The following is a 22,954-nucleotide window of genomic DNA, read 5'->3' on the forward strand; positions in this document are numbered from 1 at the left end:
AAGCATTGCTGAATATGTTTCCAAATCAACTTCATTCTAAGCCAAAGACTAGAAAATATAATGAAGCATATCTTCCCTTTGGTTTCACCTGCGCAAGTGCCGAGGTAGGTCTCCCTGCAGGATTGGTTTTCCCTGCGTAGGGAGCAGCGCTGGGCTCTTCAAATCACAGACAAACAGGATCCCACAGTTGTTTATGTTTTTAAACCCATTTTGCACAGAGAGGCGTTTTTTGAAAAAAGCATTGATAGCAATGTTGATTATTACACATGAAAAAAAACCCAACTACAGTAAAATAATCACACCGTGACGCCTCTGTCTTTCTAAATGGAGGAACAGTAACTGTGTGTGTATGTAAGCGTGTAAAACCTGCAGATAGTCAGATTAACAGTATTTTGTCTCTATCTCCCATTCTGCAATTCATCTCATGTAAACGTGGCGCACAGCGTGACGTGAAAAAAGGCACATACCTTTGACGTTGCGTGATGAACTCTGTATTCCTCGTCCACACGTAAACAAAAAAAATGAGTTTTAGAAAATCTCAGTTTTCAGTGATTTGAAACGCCGTTTACGTGTGGACGAAACGGCTGCGTTTTCAAAAATACCTGCGTAGGTGTGGACACAGCCTAAAAGAGTTAGTAGTTTATTTTCTTACTACCTGCAGATTACTTGTATTTGCTTAATTGTTTACTAAATGTTTGAGGTGTGAAAGAAACTGCAATGGAGCAAAATATGGGCGTGTGTGGTTGGAGGATGTTCAGCCACTGGAACATGGCTGGTGTGTTTCTTAATCCAGATGGCATTAAGGTTTATTGTAAAACATGGTCAGGTGTCTTACAGACAGGAGTTTGGTTAATGGGACCTACCAGTATCCTTAAAGGAGATCTGTCTTTGTTATTAACTTAAAATGATATACTTAGTAAAGTCATTCATGCATGGAAGTGGGAATGAATCTGGCTTGTAACGGCACTAACCTTGCAGAAGTCATTACAAAATCGACATTGATCAGGTTTTAGGACAAGCAGTGATGGTGAGCTCCAAGGACTATTAGTGGGCACATCAAAGGTCAAGGACTTACTTTACATTACTTACATTTTGCATTAACACATGTAATAACAAAGTAATCAAATGTATTTTTAACATTGCTCAATAGGACCCTCAGAAATAAAATTAAATTAAAATTTTAGGTAATAGAAATTGAAGTGCTAGTGGTATTTTGAACAAAACATAATGTACAAATAGGAAACTATTTGTGTGAAAATGGATTCTGTTTAAAAGGGAAAAAAAAGTTCAAATACAGCTTCAAATTAAATCGAAAAGGTATTTTCTGTCAGTCCAAAAAAACAAATTTCTAAAGCTTACAGATGATTCAGTTCATGCATTCACGATTACAGTGGACATGCTCTGGAGTGAGGCTTGCTCTTATCTTTGAGATAACGTCCCCAGCTGCAGCTGATTTTCATGCTGTCATGACTTTAGTCTTTGTCAGGTGCATGAGCCTCTTTTTCAGGACAAACTCATCTACACTAGTTAAACAGAACAAAACAGAAAAGAAAAGACCGTTACTAATCACAATTAATTATATTAAACATAGACATTAACTACCTAACGTTAGGTTTATTATTCAGAATAAACACTAATATTAATGTGAGAAAAAATCAAACGAACTAGGAGACCGTGTAGCTGCTCCTACTCCTCATTAGTTATCAAAACTGAACTGGTGTTCGCTTCGTTTGAGAAGTTTCCGACAGGTAAGCTAATATCAACATTACTGTACAAATATTAACATAAACTGTGCGTACTGTTTGAATGACTAACTTCCCATATGGAAAAGAAATAGTAAAAACTTATATGATTTAACTCATGAAAGTGGCCACTTTCATGAGTTAAATCATATAAGGCTTACATGATTTAGTCATGAAAGTGGCCACTTTCTCATTACTTTCATATATTGTTTTAGTAAGTATCCAAAACATACAAGTTTCATTATATAATTTTTCAAGGGATTTTATATCTGTTTTCACTCTTGTATGCTTTTCATACAAGTTTCACACAAGACAGATACAAACTTTATAAGATTTATATATATCTTTTCCGTATGGGTTAACTCCCTAAAATGGACCAATTCAGAATTGAAATCACACTCTCGAGGGTGCTTGTGTTTTAAATGCCTGTGCACTGCAATTTTACTGTGTTGGAAGGAAAACTCTGCTTTTCACAGTCTGTGTTTAACTTTGTTTTCTGTGAAATGCTTTCACTTAAAAAAAATAAATACAAAAATCTGTTTTCTCTTCTGTGCTCCTGTTTTGCTGTTCGCGTTACGTTCTTATGCTTAGTATTGGGTGCAGTATTGATATATACAGGTGATACAAGCGACACTACCCCCATAGCTTCCTGTAGTGTATTGCAGTTACAAAAACATTTTGCAACATAAATTTTGCCTCAGACAGTCAGAAATATTATAATTCAGATCATGCATCAGTACATTTCCATCTAAGAAGCTATAAGAAGAAAGCTGACACTTGCGAGACTTTATCAAAGGTGTGAGCATCACAGCAGATGCCTTTGTGTCAAAGTAGCTGGCCTGGGATTTTATAAAAATATTCTGCAGTAGATCAAAAATGAAAGAAAACCATTAATCAACATGAACAGTACCTGATGCTGCTGAAGTGAAGCAGAGCAAAGTTACAGAGGTTTTATTAGAGACACAGCTGAGCGTTTTGCAATTTTGCATAATTTTAAAAAGTTAAAATTTGTTCAGTAGCCTATTCAACAACAGAAATGAGGCTTTCTTTTTGGAAGTAAGTAAAAGGAAAAAAATAGCGGCCGACAGCGCTGTAAACAACGGTAGACTTGTGCGTAACAAGCAAGTGAATAATGCAGAAAAAAGATTTTTAGACAGGAAACTGTTCTTGAAGTATACTGAGAGAGAGAGAGAGAGAGAGAGCTGTGCATGAAGTGTGATTTTTATCATGGTGGAAGCAAAACAGTAAAAGTCAGAGGGAATTCATGACGATGTTTATCAAATGTGAAGCGTAGTTTGCTGCTTCTTTTGCTGCTGGTTCAGTGAATTTTGGTTGGAGAGAGAAAAAACCTGCAGCTCAGAATCTAGCGCAAAAAATACGTAAACACAAAGCTCGGACCCGCCGAAGCGCTTTGTGTTTGCGTCTTTGTGCAGAATCTGTGTACCTGCTCTCATTTACGGTTTTAGCTGTTTGGTGGTTGTTGAAATTTTGTGAGGTTTAACCTGAGATTCTGGCTTTTCGGGCAAAATAAATTTATATTAAAAAATTGATTCAGGATTTTAATGAATCGATATCACATTAAAATAGATTCTAGCTTGGATAATCGATAAATTGATAGTCAAAACCCACCTCTAGGGATGAGAGAAAAAAGCATACGCCCTACATTCCGGTGGGAGGAGCTATGAACAACAGTTACATGTCAATTCAACAACTCTGCACCAGTTAAAAATACTTTTTATTTGATCTCTGGAAATATTCTAATAATTCGAGAGACTGGAATTACGATTTTCCTGAGCTGTAAGCTATGATGATTGACATTAAAAATAATAATTTGTGTAATCATGGAATATACAAAAGTTTACTTTAACCTATTTTTGTTTTTTTCCACACAAGACTGCTGTGTTAGTGCTTGTCTTGGCGTGTTTGACCTTTCTAAACATTGAATATACTGGTCTGACAGAAATCTGGTCTGGTCTGAAACACTTAAGGGGATGATGCAACATTGAGTAGGTCTATGTAGTCCTCAGAACAACTGACTGGTGAGTCCACCCAGTCTGTTTGGGACAGTCTGGGGAAGTATGAGGAAGCTTGGGAGTTGGAAATGTGAGTCATGGGAACACTGAGGGCAATAACAGAACTATGTCTGGCTTTGGACTGAGGCAAATGACCTGGCTCAGACATGTGAGTCATGGCACAGACTTTTGTTATGAAAATGGACGGTCATGGACTGCAGATCACACATTTGACCCACTGGTATGAGCTTTACTTTACCATTGTCTGAATCTGGAACTCGAAGTAGCTTTTCTGTTCCATAGCTGCAAAACAGAGCGTGGTGCTCTGTGGTTGACATATATATCCGGGACACACTGATGAGAAGTGGGCTACTGGAACAAGAGGGCACAAGCTGGCAAGAGATGATAATAAGCCGCTGTTGGAATACTACTACGCGAGTCAACCCCAGTGGAAGGGGAATCTTTGATACCCAGCATCCAGATCGGCAGCAAAACAACTAGTAGCTCAGTGTTCCAACATTTGCAAGAAGAAACTGCTCTCACGGCTAGAGATTGACGAGGTACAACACAAATACTACAGCAAGAGGGAGCCAGGACGACAGGTCGGAGGGGGGATATTATCACCCCCCCCCCGGATTGGGCATCAAACCCCAAGTGTGATGGAAGAAGGATCATTTAGTGCGAGAGGAACTAACCTGAAAGATTGGATCATGGTGGAGCTTGAAACCTGGATCCTCTGTAGCTGGTTATCAAGATTATGTACCCTCTGAGGATCTACTAGATGATGTCAATGCAGTACTATGGACAGTAGTACTTTGTGGCGTTTTCTTTTTTAAAAGAAGCCACAGAGTCGATGTTGCATAGAGGGGGAGGGAAACTGTTCCACAGTACTGGTTTGGAAAGCGCAATCCCATGGAATAGTCAGAAGACCACAATCAGTGTATCTAAGAATCCAGTTTTGAGAGCAAGGGTGAAGAAGCTTGATAATATAAGTGGGGGCCTCTCCTCGTAAAGATAGAAAAGTAAGAGTGAGGATTTAAACTGATATCTGTACCCAACTGGAAACCAGTGGAAGGACTTCAACAAGGGAGTGATGTGAGTGAATTTATGAGTGTGGGTTAACAGCCTTGCTGTGGTATTTTGGATCACTTAAAGGTGATGTAAAGAAATCTTTGACAGACAGGAAAGGAGTGCATTACAATAATCTAATCAGGAGGCGATGAAGGCATGAACAAGTATTTCCTGTTCATCTTTGGAGACAATAGTACTACGTTTGGCAATATTTCTTAAATGAAAAAAGCAGGTGCAGGTCACAGACTTGATATGAGCATCAAAAGACAGAGATTGATCAAAAATTAAATGGCCTGTAAATGTATAGCGCTTTACTAGTTCCTAAGGACCCCAAAGCGCTTTACACATCCAGTCATCCACCCATTCACACACACGTGATGGCAGCTACATTGTAGCCACAGCCACCCTGGGGCGCACTGACAGAGGCGAGGCTGCCGGACACTGGCACCACCGGGCCCTCTGACCACCACCAGTAGGCAACGGGTGAAGTGTCTTGCCCAAGGACACAACGGGTGAAGTGTCTTGCCCAAGGACACAACGACCGAGACTGTCCAAGCCGGGGCTCGAACCGACAACCTTCCGATTACAAGGCGAACTCCCAACTCTTGAGCCACGATTAACCCAAGATTCTGAGCAGTAGCTTTTACCGTGGATGAGAAGGGACCTAGATGTTGTCTGATTTGGGGCTTGATACTCTCTAGAGCAAGAATTAAACACTTAGTCTTGTCTGGGTTCAGCTGCAGAAAATTGTTTGCCATCCAACCAGTAATTTCCTTAAGACAGTCCATTAGAGTGGATAATTTGTCTAGTTCACAAGGTTTAAAGGAGGTGTATAATTGGGTATTGTCTGCTTACTGATGGTAGGAAATAATTTTGAAACTACTAATGATAAGTCCTAAAGGCAGAATATTTAATGACAATTAGAAAAAGTTGCATTTCCTGTGAAAATGCAGTGTGAATGCCGTGTAGTGGAATCTGAAAAAGCAGGAAAAGGAGAACTATCTGCTGAAAACACTGTGTAGAAGCTGAACTCTGCTGAAAAGTGCTTTATTTGAAAGATTACACTGAAGAGCGTCAAGAAAGCAGGGAGAGTGCGAGGAGGGAAGATGTGCGGCAAGAGCCACAGGTCGGATTTGAACCTGCGCCACCTGTTCTCAAGGTGGCTGCTCATCTCACTGAGCCAAACTGGTTCTCAGGTGACTGAAAAGAGATGAAACTGAAAATTGTCCTGAAAATGTTGAAAATTCTGTTGAAAAGCGGTGAACTTTTTGTACTTTCTGCTGAAAAGAGATGAGGAAACAGAAAATTGTGCTGAAAATGTTGAAAATTCTGTTGAAAAGAGGTAAACTTTTTGAACTTTCTGCCGAAAAGAGATAAACAGAGAAACAGAAAATTGTGCACAAAACAGACCAAGAAGCAAAGAATTCTGCTGAAAAGATGCAAAGAAGCTGGAATTTGTGCTGAAAAGAGTTTTAAAAAAAGTTGAACTGTTAACTGAACAAAAAAAGGTGTCCTAAGTGGGGTTTGAACCCGGGCCTCCCGCTCTGAGAACGGCTGCTCATCTTACTGAGCTAAAACACGGCTCAGCCCGGCAGGCAAAACTGGTTATCACACTGATAATGTGGTCCCTGTCAGCAAAATGGGCCAAAAATGGCATAAAAAGCTCAATATCAGAGGGGCCGATGGCGCAATATGGCAGCTGTGGCTACAACTGTAGCTGCCTCCACCAGTGTATGAATGTGAGAGTGAATGAATAGTGGAATTGTAAAGCGCTTTGAGGGCCCCGAAAAGCGCTATATAAATGCAATCCATTATTATTATTATTATTATTATTATTATTATTATTATTATTATTATTACAACATCTCAAAAAGTATAAAAGTTATGAGCACCAAAAGATATAGCTGGCATTAGCAGAAGGTTTTGTGCAACGTTTGTGTGAAGAACCACTTATAACACACAGCATCTACATTAAATAGCAGTTGTATTATGATTTCACACAAAATCAAGATGGAGAAGAATGTTTGGTCGCTGAAATGGGACAAATGATGAATACATTTACATTTGAATCCTAATTTCCCAGTGACTTCAAGCAGGGTAGTCACAGACAACCAAACATGTAGCCAGCGGCCTTATGACACACAGGTCTCATGTATTTTGTTTAATAGGTTTCTATAGACATTAGTGAAGCTAATGTTTTGGTACTCCTAGTAACCCCTTTTTCCTTGAAACTGCTGGTTGTGTATTGATGGCAGAAAAAACATGAGCCACTCTGTTCTTTTTGGAAGGCAGCTGGACTGATTAATATAGCTGTGTATCTGATGGTGTTATTCATCTCTGATTTGTGGCTGGAGAACATGCTCATGGAAGAAGACATGTTTTGATTGTGTTAAATAAATAGAATATCAATATTTGCTTTTCACTAAGGAATAACAAAGGTGTGAACTAGAGGATTTGTCTAATAACATGCCCTCTTTTTTCCTTCTCCCCGAAACTTTTACTTTCAAGCTAAATCATCTACCACTATCTCCTGTGTCTCCTCCAGCCAGCAAGTGTCAGCGGGCCTTCTGGCTGCACACCGGTATTGACAGGATGAAAAGGTTCAGGCGGCACGGTCAAGAGTCCCACAGGGATCGGATAAAACAGGAACTCTTCGCGTTTAATAAGGTAAGTAAATTAGACCATACCACACAGTTTGCCATCTGTAGTGATGTGGTTCAATGTGAGTGATGAGAAGAAGAAGACAAAAATCATTCAGGAGACTCTGTACTATCTGCAGTCATGATATACATTCAAGTGACCAGGTTACTAAGCAGAAACAGAAAATAAAAGTAACCAGAACAAGATCAAGTAAGCTGTTCACTTTAAATTTATATATTAGTTTCTTTTTCTCTGGATTTTTGTCTGTACACCACCATCGTCCATTTAAATCAAACAACAGAGGCGTGATTGAAGTGCAAGCACTCAGCTTTAATTCAAGGGCTTTAACAAAAATATTGACTTAACTGTTATGGAATACAACCACTTTTATACATGGTTTCCATTTTTAGTACTCTGGTGTTCAGAATGTAATTCCAAAAATTATCATTTTTCAAATACTTAAGAACCTGACTTATCTCAGCTAAGAATATATACATTTCAGAGAGAATGTCACCAGGCAAATAATTTATATAAGTGCGGTGCCTTTTAGAATCCATACAAATGTCAAACTTTGAACTCTAACCAGCGTAGGTATCCAGCTTAAGTAACCATAGCGATGTAATTAGGTTGATCCTAACACTAACAATATTATAGCCCTCTGGGTTTTCTAATCCACTAACAATAACCAAGTGACAGTGAAGAAGCTTAGTGGAGAAAGCAGTGCCACCTGATTATTTCAGTGCATCTAAACCAGGGGTGTCAAACTTACTGTCTACGATACAATTACATACAACCCGCAGGATCATTTTATATGTCACTTATTAATGTGGAAGCCGAATCTTCAGCCCTGTTGAGAATCCATGCAGGCAGGGGTGGAACTTTATTTTTGATGGGTACACCATGTGGCCAATCACATGCAAAGACAGACTGGGATCATACCATTATGTGAAAGAAGGAAGGGGGCGGACGTTCCTAAGACAGCACGTGTAGTGGTGTAGGCCAGTTACATGGAGAGACAGGAGAGTCGGATTTAAACGCTAGCAGGTCATTGTGGAGGACAAAAGGTTTCAAACTTGTCCAGGCTTTAAATCGTGTGTGTTCTCTGTAGTGGTAGTAAATTCATAAAAATAGGGCCTTTATTAAAACAGTGGAAAAAAAAAACCTCCTCCCTTGAAAAAGACTAAATTTACAGTTCAGTATTGAATATTACATTAAAAAACTGTATACAAAATGTCTTTGAATGGCAGAGATGCAGAAATGTCTGTAGTCATAGGTTTTACAGCTTTTATAGTTATATTTCTACTATAGAAATGTCTTTTTTTTATGACTACAGTTTAAAAAAAAATGGTCATATAAAAAAACTGTTAAATATGTAACTTCTTTACACTGTGGGAAAGGAGAGTTTCACTGGTCTGGGCCACTTAAGATCAAAGTGGGCTGTATGTGGCGCATAAACACTGCACTCATTTTACAGATAATTGTAATCATCATGATGACACACTTTCTGCATAAAAGATGCTTGTGCCCTGCAGATATAACACCTATATATGTGTAGACACAGGTGTTCATTTCAGTGTTTTGCTTGTTGACTAGTAATTATCATGATACTTTTGGTCTTTTTCTGATGAAAAAAGACAATAACTATATGTAAAACCTAATTCAAAGAAAAAATGTTTTGACAATTTTATTGACAATTTTATTGACGAATAAAAACAAGATGAAGAGAGACGAGGTCCAATCAGAATGAATTGTCAGAAGAGTAATCATATGGACACATTTCATGTCAAGAAAATTCAGACACTTTGCAAAGCGCGGCGCATAGAGCAACTTTCACCGGTTAAAAACACAACAAACTTTTATACTTTCTATTTTTGTCAAATAAATTAGTCTACAACAATCTTATGATATTTAATAAAATAAAACTAAATTATGACTAAAACAAAATCAAAATTTGTGTCAAAATTAACACTGGAACATTTATGTATACCTTTACATGTCCAATCTGAGATGTTGTTCTCAAACACTCATTCCTCCTGGTCTCTCCAAAAAAACCCAAAACAAACCCCCTAGCTTCACTTCCTATCAATGCCACCATCTAACCAAACTATTCTGACAGAGGCTTTTTCCTGACTGATTTATCCTCAGCAATCAGGTGTGTTTTCAAAACTAAGAATTCTAATACGACTCGCCAGCTTGGCATAAAGACATCTAGCTGCTGTGATAGTGGCTGTTTGTTGGGTGTCATTGTGACAGATTCCCATTATAGCTTGTTCTGTGGCTAAAGATTGCTTCCAGTAAACAACGACACTTAAGGCACTTTGATTTGTGTGCTCTTTCCTTTGTTGTAATCTTATTTTAACTTTATCATTTCCTTCCAACATTACTGTGCTGTGTGGATGACCCTAGTAGTTATGAGTAAATGCTTCTTTTTTTTTTTTTTTACCCCTCAGCCGTAGAAAGCTGGTTAGGTGTTGTCGTTACCCTGCCCGGCAAGTTGGCAGGGGTGTGAATTGTTGTGAATGCGATAATGCAAGCAAAATTGCAACCATAGGTGTATCTACTAAAGTTAGACCAGTTTGAATCTCAGTGACTCAATGTCAAGTTTTGTAAATGTGAAGTACTAAATGTAGCATATGTGACTCAAGTCACGTGGGATATATTTTTATCACTCCCTGCCACCAGTATTTTTACATTTTGTTTTGAGTCAAGTTCTTATTTTTTGCTCCTGCATATACAGACTGATAGCGGCCGCAGCCTGGCAGAGTACACCAAATGTACAAACATAGTAGTTGGTCATGTCCGTGGGTTCTAGACTTAATTTTCCAGACCAGTAAAACATCCAGTAAAAGCGTGATATATTGGACTGGGAAGCCAGTGAAATAAATATAAATATTAGACGCTGCTGACTGTTAAACTCATTAGCTGTGAATTCTGACATTTATTGAGATGTATGAGGGCATTTCTTAAAGCTGGTATTGTTCTGTACACTCTTGTCTCTGTCCTTGGCTCTTTTGTCAAAGTTCTTTCTCACCCTCATCTTTTCACTCTCCTCCTCAGACAGTGGAGCATGGATTCCCCCACCAGCCCAGTGCTCTGGGCTACAGTCCCTCCTTGAAGCTGCTGGCCATTGGCACTCGCTCCGGGGCTATCAAACTGTATCCATCACTCTGTTAAATGTTCAGTTTCTATGCCGTATGTTAAAACAAGATCAAGAGTGTGATTAAAGTGGTGGGTGGGTTCGTTTACATTTTGAGAGAGGTCAATTGAGTCTAATAACAGATTAAATGTCATGTTGAGGCTGTCATTTTTAGGATCTACATGGATGTTAAAATCACCCACAATAATTATTCTATCTAAGCTGAGCACTAAATCAGATAAAGTCTGAGTAATCAGAAACTCTGTGTAAGGCCCAGGTGGACGATAGATGATAACTAATAATAACAATAATAATAATAATAATATATACTTTATTGATCCCTGTGGGGAAAATCCTCTCTGCATCTAACCCACTCTCTCAGTGAAGCAGTGGGCAGCCACTGGGTGCCCAGGGAGTAGTGTGTAGGGACGGTACCTTGCTCAGGGATACCTCAGGGTATCGAACCCCCGACCTTCTGATTATGAGGGCCACCACTCTACCTACTGAGTTATCCCTGCCCTAATAAGACTGTTATTTGAGTTTTTCAGCTGGGGTGGACAAGGCTGAGCATCAGGCTTTCAAATGAATTAAAACTCTGTCTTGGTCTTTGGTTGATTAATAAGCTGGTGTTGAAAATTGCTGCCACACCTCCTCCTCGGCCTGCTTCAAGGTTTCAGATAGTTAGAATGACTCGGGGGTGTTGATTCATTTAAGCTAACATAACCATCCTGCTGTAACCAGGTTTCTGTAAGGCAGAGTAAGTCAATTTGTTGATCAATTATTAAGTCATGTACTAACAGAGACTTGGGAGAGAGAGGCCTAATGTTTAATAATCCACATTTCACTGTTTTACTCGTGGTGCAGATGTGGATGCTGTATGTGGAGTCTCTAATTCAGTGATCTTGGCCTCCAGAGCTGCAAATAGGCTACATTTAGTACAAGTAGGATTACTGCTAAAGGAGGCTGAGGAGTAACTAAACATCTGACACAACAAGCAGGAAAGTGTAGGAGGGACAGGTGAAGAGGCCATGCTGCTAGCGAGTCCTTAAAGACACAGTGAGTGAATACTGGGACTATAAATTAGCAAGTGAATACACAGAGTGTGTGCTTTGGATGAAGCATGTGAAGATTACACTATGAAATAAATAAGTTATCTATTAGTTTTTGCTACACAAAAACACCACTATGTTGGACCAGGAAGTGATCCTCTACCGCAGAGAGAGGGAACACCAAGTGACAGCGCCACCCAAAGGAGAGAGGAGGTCTAAGTTGTGACTTCTAAAGCAAGAAGATTTCTGGCTCTAATTCCCTGTACATAGTATCTTGGCGTCCCCTCAAACACTGAGATGCCTCCCTGAAATTAGGACTTAAAGTTTTGGATGTAAAATATACCATCTTACTAAATGTGCATTAGCTTAGCTCTTCCCAGTGTGCTAGTATGTTAGTATGATTGCAACTATAATAAATGGAGTCTGTGCTTAACCATTGTTCAGATATGGAGCTCCAGGTGTGGAGTTCATGGGGCTACATGATGAGAATGCTGCTGTCACACAGGTGCACTTCATGCCCCACCAGGTAATGTTTGATATAAATCGCACAACATAGAATGCCAGCAGCATTTTGTTTTATTGAGCTTGTACTATAGTGCTGTTCTCAATAGTGTGTATCAGGGAATACATTTTGTTATATCTCTGATTATTTGTGACTCTTATTCAGGTTGAGCTGGTTACTTTGCTGGATGACAACAGTTTGCACATGTGGACTCTAAGAGGACACAATGGACTTTCGGAACTTCTTGAAATAGGACGCTTCACGCTGACTGGACCACCTGGGTAAACCACATATTTCCACCTGTCATTTTCCTTTCTCCACAGTAACCTTTTTGAGAAATGGCCTATTGGCCAGAGGGGCCGATGGTGCGATATGGCAGCCTCGCTTCTGTCAGTCTGCCCCAGGGCAGCTGTGGCTACAACTGTAGCTGCCTCCACCAGTGTGTGAATGAATAGTGGAATTGTAAAGCGCTTTGGGTGCCTAGAAAAGCGCTATATAAATGCAATCCATTATTATTATTATTGTTATTATTTGACTTGTTAAGCTAAGTAAAGCCAGGTAAAGAAGAGATATGAATATGTAGAATTTGCTTAGTTGTACAGGTCACAGGACATCTACCCATGCCTTTGATCAAAAAGTTGCCAAGTGATGCCACTTTTCCTTCCTCCTCCTCTCAGTGCCCCTCCAAGCGTGACCAGAGTGACAGCAGTACTGGCCCACTCCTCAGGTGAGCTGCTGCTGTTGGGGACAGAAGGTGGACATGTATTTGTAGTTGAAGTTCCAGGATTCAGAGAGCTGGAAGAGAGGAACATCAGCCTTGACCAAATTGCCAGCAGGTAGGCAAATTAAAACACATGTTACAGACAGTTGCATATTATATGCTGCTAAGGACTATGACAGTTGTTAGTTTCTGCAGCGTAGACATAAAAAAAAAAAAAGTGAAACCGCTACAGTTACTAGAGGGAGTTTTTTTCTGTTTGAAAGCATCTACTGTTGCATTAGTTGTTTTAAGATTTTGTTTTCTGCTAGGAACAAGAAATATCCTTCTCGTCACATAAAATATTGTATTTAGCTGCTGTTTGCACTTGTGGCTGAATGCTGGATAGAGCAGATTGTAGCTCAACTAGGGATGGGTATTGATAAGATTTTCACGATTCCGATTCCATTTTGGATTCTGTTTAACGATTAGATTCTTCATCGATTCTTTTTAAAAAAGGTCAATTAGCTTAGAACTTTGTTTTATATCTTCTCTTTGAACAAGATAGAAATTTAGGAGTAACATGGCCTTACAAACCCAACAGTGAGATCTTAAGAGATCCACAGCCTGCGGCTCTTCAATGGGGTGTCACAGGGTCCCCAGGAAAAAAACTGTAAATGTAAAATAATAAAATAAATATTCTTCTGTAGCAATAACAAAGTATAACATAAATTATTCTGTAGCAATTACACAAGAATATCCAGTAATGTCCCTGCCTACAATTAAACACATTCACTTACCGAAAATCATCTGCTGTGGCAAATGGGTGCAAACCTTTGACCACAAACTGAGTCTCTGCTCGGTGACATTCGTCTATCCTGGCCTGAAAGGAGACACTAACGGTAGGCTGCAGCGACAACTGCCAGCATCTGAGCCAGACTCTGTCTGTCTGTCTCATCATGGTCACCTAAATGCACAGTAATGGCAGGTTTTGTAATAAGGCAGATCGCGCTAACATAATCTGCACTGTTGATTATTTACCTGCCGCATTAACGGGAGAGGACGTGCACACGTTACCGCTGCTGCTGGGTTGAGATTCACGAGTCCGGAGCGGAATTAGAAACACGACATTCATTTAAGGTCATCGCGTGTTTTGTGAGCAAATGCTTTTGCATATTCGTAGTGTTTCCTCCCTTAAATGAAATATCTACTTTGCAAGTATTGCAAGTTGCCCTGTTGTCATCCGTTCTCGTAAAGTATAACCAAACTTTTGAGCGTTTGAGCCACTTAGGCGCCGTGTTTCCTGCCAGGTAAATGACGCTCCGCAACGAGGTGACATCATTCGGGGCAAGGGAATTGTTTGCAAAAATGGCAAACAATTCCAAGGAATTGAAACAGTGGGAACCGGTTTTCGATACCCATCCCTAAGCTCAACGCTACAGTTTGTGTCTGGAAATTTACATTATTCTTTAGTAGGGCTGTGCGATATGACCAAAATCTCATATCCTGATATAAAACCTCTATCGTCCCGTTTTACCATCGTTGTTGCTAACAACATCCCATAAAAACAGGCGCTTGTCCGTCCGTAGTGTGGTTATATTAAATATAACGATGAAAAAAATATTGCCGTAAACAATTTATTTTGCGACACCACGAAACAAACGATATCGTCACCCGATATATATGTTATATCGAACAGCCCTATTCTTTAGTCACTTTCAGAGCATGTATTACAGTGGAAATGAGCACTCTGTACATTATAAATATCAGTCTGCTCACTTCAAGTGTTTAAAAAAGTGTTGCTGCTAAACTGCTGTCACACAGTATCAGTGTTGGGGAGTAACGTTTTAAAAGTAACCTTCCCAACACTGCACAGTATAATAGAATATATTGCCTGTCATCCCCTGTGCATCAATAATAAGACTGATATTCTCTTGAATTATTTCCTCTGCTTGTTGTGTACAGCGTACCTGATGACTACATCGGTCGCAGAAATCTAGAACACGTTGAGGCCTTACAAGAGAACCCGGTCGATCCAGATCAGGTCATCATTGGCTATGGACGTGGCCTCATGGTCATCTGGGATTTGGAGAAAAAACTTGCCATCCAGCACATTCCTGCCACACAGGTACCTGTCATGTAACGCACGCCTGAACAGAACACCAGCTGCCAATATATAAACTGACTGAATACTGTGTAATCTAACCATAGCAACTGGAGAGTGTGTGTTGGACTGATGACGGAAAGTACATTCTGAGTTCACACAGCGATGGAAGCTATTGTCGATGGACGGTGGGGGGGGAGGACACGAACGAGGAAGAGAAATCAGACATTCCTTATGGTAAAGAGGAAGCTCTCCACTGTTTTATTAAGTAGTAGAGTGAGAGAGAGTAGTAAAAAGGTTTAGGCCTCATGGTTACTTGTGTTTTATAATTGCAGGACATTTTCCCTGCAAGGCCATTTCTAAAATAGTTCAGCTCCCTACAGAAGAAGGGTAAGATGACGTCATCCACCGGTGAAATAAATCTTTTTGTCAGCTTCCTTCAGTGAAAGTGATGTCGTCACCTTTCTAATCTTTAACTTCTCAGATATGTTATGTGAGCCGCTGTTACACATTAATCACTGAACAAACGGAACTGAACTTGAACCTTGTGTGTGCGTATGTTTGTGTGTTTGGTAGGCCTCCATTCCTGCTGTTCAGTGGGGGTATGCCCAGGGCCAGTTATGGGGACAGACACTGTATTACAGTGATCCACGGTAAAAAACACGTGGCCTTGGACTTTACCTCCAGGATCATCGACTTCTTCGTCATTAGAGATGGACCGCAGCACACAGGCAGGCCACACACACCAACAAACTGGCAACAAAATTACAACACATTTAAATATGGGACTCTTAAAGTATTTGACAGCATTGAAGTTCCCCAGTCTCTGATGTTGTTAGGTCCTATAAAGCGTGCACAAACATACTAAATGCACAGGGGAACACTGCTTCAGTGTTTAACTTACTTAGACTTTGTTACTTTGTTGCCGTGTAGAAGGACACAGTTATAATAAGTGAACAAACATTAATGAACACAGTTTAAATGCCAAAACTATATTAATCATGATATTGATGTTATTTGGGGGGAATACTCATAAACCAAATGTAGAAAAGACAAATGATGTCAAATCCCCCATTAGAAAAAAATAACACTCAATAACAGTCAAGAGTTTTTGGGCCTATCAGAAAGTGAATGACATAACATATACTGTACCCAGGTGTTCCCAATCTCTGATGACCTGACCACACCACGCACAGACAAAGGCTACGTTCACACTGCAGGTGAAAGCGCATCAAATCTGACTGCACAAATCCAATATTTTCAAATCCGACCTGGGTCACTTTCGTATGTGGTACTGAATCCGATACATATCCGATGTTTCAGAAAGCGACTGCTGTTTGATGGTCATGTCGTATTAAATCCGTCTTTTACGTCACTGACACAAGACAGACGCCAATTATCAGCGCCCGAGAAGACATCGCGAACGCTTCCTGGCCATCCAGTGTAGATGTCAGTGAAACTGTTGCGAACGTTGGAGAAACGTGAACATTTTATTTGTACTGTATAATCTGCAGATTCTGACAGAAATCTGCAACCATCCTTTGAAGCACCGCTCCTCTAAAACAGCAATAAGGATCATTATTAGGCCAAATGTAAATAACAAAATAACTTTATAACTTAAAGCAAAATTGGGAAACGTAAAGTCCGAAACAAGTCTTTATATTAAGGGCCATCAGTCAAACAATACTGTTGCTCTGGGTCTAAACAGAGCGTGTTGTGTGTGACGTCTTCTTTTGCGCATGCGGCCGCTTTGAGCGTTCACACTAGAGCGCGTTTGCTGTCACATTTTATTTGTAGTGTGAACGAGCAGACAAAAAAATCGGATTTGATCAAAAAATCGGAATTGAGCATTAAGACCTGCAGTGTGAACGTAGACAAAGACAACTTGCCAGATAAGGCAAGGTTACCAGTTTGAATTGACAAGGGTTTGTGTAAATTTGAACATAACTCTCTTGTTTAATTGTAATTTATTCATCACGGCAGCCCAGAAAAATGAGAGCAGTTTTGACAAGAGACACAAGCATATCCCAGATCTCAGCTTATTAGCTGCTGTGTATCTTCCTGCAGGAGATCCCAGTGCCCTGGTTGTCCTGGTGGAGGAGGAGCTGGTAGTTATTGACTTGCAGACTGAGGGCTGGCCCATCATACAGACTCCTTACTTGGTCCCCCTTCATAGTTCAGCTATAACATGCTCACATCATGTCTCCACCATTCCCCTCAAACTGTGGGAGAGGATCTTCGCTGCTGGAAAGCATCAGAATGCACACTACTCAAAAAAGGTAAAAATCTTTGTAAATTGAAAATAATGTCCCGTCATATTTATTTTTCTCTGACTGCATGACAGGTTTTCACTTTTTCTGTGAATCTGTAAAAACACAGGCTTTACAGTCACCCCATTAAGTACCAATATTGTTACTGATGGGAAATGTTACCACTGTATGAGACTCGAAAGAATCCCCTGTTCATCATAACTTGAATGGTGCATCTTGAATATAAGATGATGGTTGAGGACATCAAGTTTTCTTACTGTTTTCTTACTAATTTTCTTTCTTCGTGTCAGCCGTGGCCAGTAACAGGAGGTCAGAACCTGGCCCCAGATCCTCCACAGAGAGATCTGCTCCTCACGGGGTTAGTACGGTTGCCTTCATTCACATTTATTGAAAGGTCTTTTTGAAGTTGTAAAAATTATTCTAACACTGTTGTGTGTATAGGCATGAGGATGGCACAGTTCGTTTCTGGGATGCATCAGGAGTCTGTCTCTATCCCATGTACAAGCTGAGCACAGCTGGAGTATTCCACACAGACGCTGACCCCAATGACAACATGAACCAAGGGACTGAAGGAGAATGGCCTCCATTTAGAAAGGTATGTTTGTCTAATCTAATCTATAGAAAAGAACATTTTCATTTATATTTTAAGGTGAATATAAAGAAATGTCACGACACTGGGACTTATTTTAAGTATTATTCAGGTATTCTATCACGAATTCCATCAATTAGTTAGTAATCGAATAAGAAATACTTTTGTCTTAATAATGAGCAATGATAAATATTCAAATAGAAAAAACAGGTCTTTCCAAATGAGCTGCTCGTTGGTTAGCATTTTATAAATGGCAAGGTTTCCAAGTTTGACCGCATATAACATTTCTCAACAAAACTAGAACTAGAATATTAGAATTTGTGTGTGTGTGTGTGTGTGTGTGTGTGTGTGTGTGTGTGTGTGTGTGTGTGTGTGTGTGTGTGTGTGTGTGTGTGTGTGTGTGTGTGTGTGTGTGTGTGTGTGTGTGTGTGATTTTTTTTTTTGTTGTTTTTTAAGAAAAAGTGTTCTTAAATGCAAAAAAATTATCAATGGGCAATTTTGAATCACTAAAATCCGAATACTTTAATAATTCCTGAGTAAACTATGTATACCTAACCCCACTAAGTGCATGTCTTTGGCTGTGGGAGGAGGGCACTCCACACAGTAAGCTTCTGGCCAGATGGTTATTTAGAACCCAGGACGTGCTTGCTCTGAGGCAACCGTGCTAATGAATTTATAATTAATCTTAAATATCATTTAAATTAACATATTATTTTCCTTTAAATTGACAGCAGTTATTTATTTTAAGATTTATGTAAAAGAGGAATGTTAATCAAGGTCTTGCATAGCAGCATATTAGGCAAAGTTGGAAGTAGAGGGGTTACTCTAAATTTCACCCTTGTCATGTTTGTGTTTAGGTTGGCTGTTTTGACCCCTACAGTGATGACCCAAGGCTCGGCATCCAGAAGATCCATCTCTGCAAATATAGTGGTTATCTGACTGTAGCTGGCACTGCGGGACAGGTGACTATTGAGAATTTTACAACAGACCTATGCCATGTTGGGCTAAGTCATATCTCTGATGTAGAGTAAGTTAAGCACTTAACTTACATCAGTAAGGTAAACTCTGACTTGTCAAGTAAGAGTTAAGTTTTAAGAATTACACTTTGCTAGTAAGTCAGTATATATGATAAAGCCTGCTCTTGACCTTTGACCTTCTGTAGAAGTTTGAGAGAAATTGAGATTTTTCTGTTGATTCTTACGCCCTCTTGCATATGTAGGCGTAGTAGAGCTTAAGAAGTCAGTTTTTTTCACGCTCAGTGTTGAATTTATTTATATTCATAAACACTCTTTTCCCTCAACCAAAGCATCATGCTGCCACCACCATGCTTCAGTGCAGGGATTGTAATGGCTAGTTTCCTCCATAGTGCTTTGGCTTACAGGCTAAAAAGTTCAATCTTTCTCTTATAAGACCAGAGAATTTTGAGCCCTTTAGGTGCTTTTTGGCAAACTCCAGGTAGGCTGTCATGCTGTGTCATGTGTATCCAGTAAGACTCCCCCATGCTACACAAGCCTGCCTTGGAAATATATGCAAGAGAAGTGTAACTAAAGCTATACCGGCAGTGTTGAGGAACCAGAAGACAAGAAGGTATAAGTGCACAAGGTATGAGAATATGGGGTTGTTGGAATGCTACTACCAAGGAATCCCAGTGGAAGGGGTTACATGAAGTGGATGTGGGACCTATGGAATCATACCCAACATCTAGACTAACAGCAAAACAACTCAGTGTTCAAATAGCTGGAAGAAACTACTCACAACTAGAGATCAACGAGGTACAACCCAAATGCTATGCCAACGGTTGGCCAAAACATCATTCCCACCCTCCGAGATTGGGTCACCAGGTCCAAGTACAACTGGTGCATTGTGTGTGATAGGATCATGGCTGAACTGGAAAACTGGACCCTCTTTGGCTGATTAACTAAGACTGCATAAAGCACCTCTTGAAGTTCTACAAGAAGATGTGAATGCAATATTACAGACAATCCTTATTGTCTAAGCTTGAAGGATAAAGACTGTCCGCAGACCGAGTGTGTGTGTGTGTGTGTGTGTGTGTAGGCCTACGTTGATATCACATTATTGTGATTATTCCCACTGTTATTTTGACTTTGCAGATCCTGATGTTGGAGTTGAATGACGAGGCAGCAGAGCAAACCGTGGAGGCTAAAGTTGTGGATTTGCTGCAAGGCCAAGAAGGATTTCGATGGAAGGTAAAGAACAGAACTGATTACTCGCTATGTTTGTTTATCTTTTTACAGTGACATGCAGCAGCTGTAGACATTATGAAGGACGGATCTGGCCACTGTAACGTGACCCGTATGTTTTAGGCCCTGCATTGTGAAACTTTTTTCAAGATAAGCTCTGTAAAGTTTTTGTAGGTTCCTTTTGTTCATGTGTTTCTTTAATGTGTTTATTTATTCATTTCTGTAAGTGTTACTGCATTACACTATATGTGACAGTGTCTAAACTGGCAGGCTTCAGCTACATCTATATACTGTATGGGTTCTGTACACATACACACTTATCAAGGGTAAGGTAACAGATTAATGAAATACTAGTATTTCACTCAGAGATGCTGTATAGAAGTTTTACTAAGTGCTACTCTGTCTCCAACAGAGTTTTCATTCTCTACAGATGCCTCCCCCAAAAAGTGTTTTTGCAGTCTGGCACAAAAATGATTGAATGAAAAATTTAATTAATGCAACTTTGCAACCAAGCTAAGTAGCATTAATAACTAAGAAATCCACCCTCTTGTCTAAATAAGGTCAGTTGTACTTCCAGAAATAAGCAGCAGCCAAAACTCAAAAGTTGAGACTTTGCAGAATCCAGAAACATATACAGCATACAAAAATAGGTGATCTAAAAAGGCTTTAAATGCTGCATTTACAATAATAACTAGCTTACTGTGTGTGCTCTGAAGGCTATCATCAAACCTTTCTATTGTTACACCGTCAACTACATATTCCAGCATTTGATAGTCGTCTTCCTTCGCAGGGCCACACTCAGCTGGATATCCAGGAAGACCCAGTGATGTTTCCTGCAGGCTTCCAGCCCTTTGCTGTTGTCCAGTGCCAGCCCCCAGCTGTGGTCACTGCTCTCACACTGCACTCAGAGTGGAAGCTGATAGCCTTCGGCACCAGTCATGGGTTTGGGTTATATGACTACCAACAGAAGAACAGTGTCCTGATCAAGTAAGGAGAAGCATTAAGAAAGATGTGAAACATGTGTGTCTGTGCTGTGTTTACAACTTCCAGGAAATCTGTTTCATGTTATTGGATGTGTTTTAGCCATCATTTTCTTTCGTAGTACAAAGAAGCAAGTTGGATGTAGCCAAGCTTTCAAACTTGCAAAATTTAAAACTGATACAACCATTTGTTAACTACTGGGTAGAAAATTCAATGCAGTTCAGTTCAATTTTATTTATATAGCGTCAAATCACAACAGTCGCCTCAAGGCTGCATATTGTAAGGTAGACCCTACAATAATACATACAGAGAAAAAAAATCATTTATTCTCTTCTGGAAACAAACTGGTGGATTCAAACCTTCTTGCTGCGAGGCAACAGTTCCAACCACTCCCTGATAAAACCTGATCCAAAACCAATCTAAACCATAATGGCTATCCTAATAACAGTTACACAAACAAACTCAAGACAGTCTATGACAGCGACACACACCTGCCCTCTGTGGCTCTCAGCAGGTCACTCTGACCTGCAGACTCATGCAGCTGGCCTTAGTACCATCTACCACCCACTCCTGAGACTGCATCAGCCCAGATACCACCCAGTGATCCATCAGTTATCACTCATGCATCAGGCCCAGGTCCCAGCTGTCATCCATCATGTTCAAAGGAAATCTTCAGTTATCACACAGTACAAGTGATATAGGGATATAATATTTACCCAGGTGGATATTCCAACCTAATATATCAGTCACTCATGCTCAAGTCACCGTACATGATATGAGAAAAACTGTAGCCTTGTTGTGTCTTTGTTCGTTACATTTTAGGAGTAAGCAAAGCATTTGTGCAGCTGTCTGCATATCATATGTGCTAATATTGTGTTTTCAAACTTTAGGTGCACACTAAACCCCAGCGATCAGCTGGCCATGGAGGGTCCTCTGTCCAGAGTGAAGAGCATAAAGAAATCCCTGCGACAATCCTTTAGACGAATCAGACGTAGCAGAGTCTCTCTAAGAAAACAACATGTTAACACTGCTACTAAGGTAGAATCATAAAAAGGACTCTGCTGTCTGTTCCGTGTTTCTCCGTTGTCGCATGTGTTATATACTGTATGTTGATATCTGCCTAAGCAGCTCCAAGAGGCAAATGCTCGTCTGGAGGCTGAGTTGGCAGAGATGGAGCTGGCTCCCGTCCAGAGGAAAATCGAAGCTCGCTCTTCAGACGACTCTTTCACTGGCCTAGTACGGACACTCTACTTTGCTGACACCTTCCTCTCTGACAGTGAGTTTCCGTGTTAAACGTGTACTATAGTACGTAAACAGCACTTGCTACAGAAATGAATAGTGGGCAGAACTTTGGGTTGTTTCCATTTCCTTACGTGTCTCCTCATTTTCTTGTAGGTTCACATAACACACCCTCCCTATGGGCAGGGACCAATGGTGGCTGTGTGTTTGCCTACATGCTCCGCCTTCCTTCTGTCGAGCATAGAGCAGATGAGCCTGTCACAGCTCAACTATGTAGGTTTAACATTGTGGTGGCCTGATCTCTCAGCTCTGCCCTCCTCTTGTAAAGTTGTCTCTTATTTGCGTCCTTTATTTTCAGCCAAGGAGATTCAGCTGATGCACCGCGCTCCTGTTGTTGGTATTGTGGTGTTAGATGGACATGGGGCTCCTCTCCCTGAGCCCCTGGAGGTGGCTCATGACCTGGCTCGCGCACCTGATATGCAGGGCTTGCACCACCTGCTGGTCGTGTCTGAGGAACAGTTTAAGGTTAGACGCCTTGAGGCGACATTTGTTGTGATTTGGCGCTATATAAATAAAATTGAATTGAATTGAAAATAGACTTGGAGCACTGGGGTCGCAGTGGGTCATTAAGATGTCTTAAAAAGTTAATATCCAATAAAAGGTCTTAAAATGTCTTGTTTCTTGTAAATTTTTCTAAAAGTATTGTGTTTTCAGGTAGTAT

General features: G+C 40.2%; 1 protein-coding gene across 1 annotated transcript in view; it reads left to right on the forward strand.

Moving 5' to 3' along the window:
* llgl2 (LLGL scribble cell polarity complex component 2) overlaps nt 1-22,954 on the forward strand; it is a 42,932-nt gene that overhangs the window by 12,161 nt on the left and 7,817 nt on the right. The window contains exons 2-20 of the mRNA XM_085171335.1: nt 7,371-7,492; nt 10,523-10,620; nt 12,095-12,176; nt 12,318-12,433; nt 12,830-12,988; nt 14,815-14,977; nt 15,061-15,190; nt 15,289-15,343; nt 15,530-15,684; nt 17,021-17,232; nt 17,514-17,581; nt 17,665-17,818; nt 18,670-18,774; nt 19,924-20,019; nt 20,804-21,000; nt 21,885-22,032; nt 22,123-22,270; nt 22,390-22,506; nt 22,592-22,758. Coding sequence (XP_085027461.1) covers nt 7,418-7,492; nt 10,523-10,620; nt 12,095-12,176; nt 12,318-12,433; nt 12,830-12,988; nt 14,815-14,977; nt 15,061-15,190; nt 15,289-15,343; nt 15,530-15,684; nt 17,021-17,232; nt 17,514-17,581; nt 17,665-17,818; nt 18,670-18,774; nt 19,924-20,019; nt 20,804-21,000; nt 21,885-22,032; nt 22,123-22,270; nt 22,390-22,506; nt 22,592-22,758 — 2,445 coding nt within the window. The 5' untranslated portion in view covers nt 7,371-7,417. The remainder of the gene's footprint in view (nt 1-7,370; nt 7,493-10,522; nt 10,621-12,094; nt 12,177-12,317; nt 12,434-12,829; nt 12,989-14,814; nt 14,978-15,060; nt 15,191-15,288; nt 15,344-15,529; nt 15,685-17,020; nt 17,233-17,513; nt 17,582-17,664; nt 17,819-18,669; nt 18,775-19,923; nt 20,020-20,803; nt 21,001-21,884; nt 22,033-22,122; nt 22,271-22,389; nt 22,507-22,591; nt 22,759-22,954) is intronic.

Source organism: Neolamprologus multifasciatus, chromosome 8 (genome assembly GCF_963576455.1).
Source record: "Neolamprologus multifasciatus chromosome 8, fNeoMul1.2, whole genome shotgun sequence".
NCBI lineage: Eukaryota > Metazoa > Chordata > Actinopteri > Cichliformes > Cichlidae > Neolamprologus > Neolamprologus multifasciatus.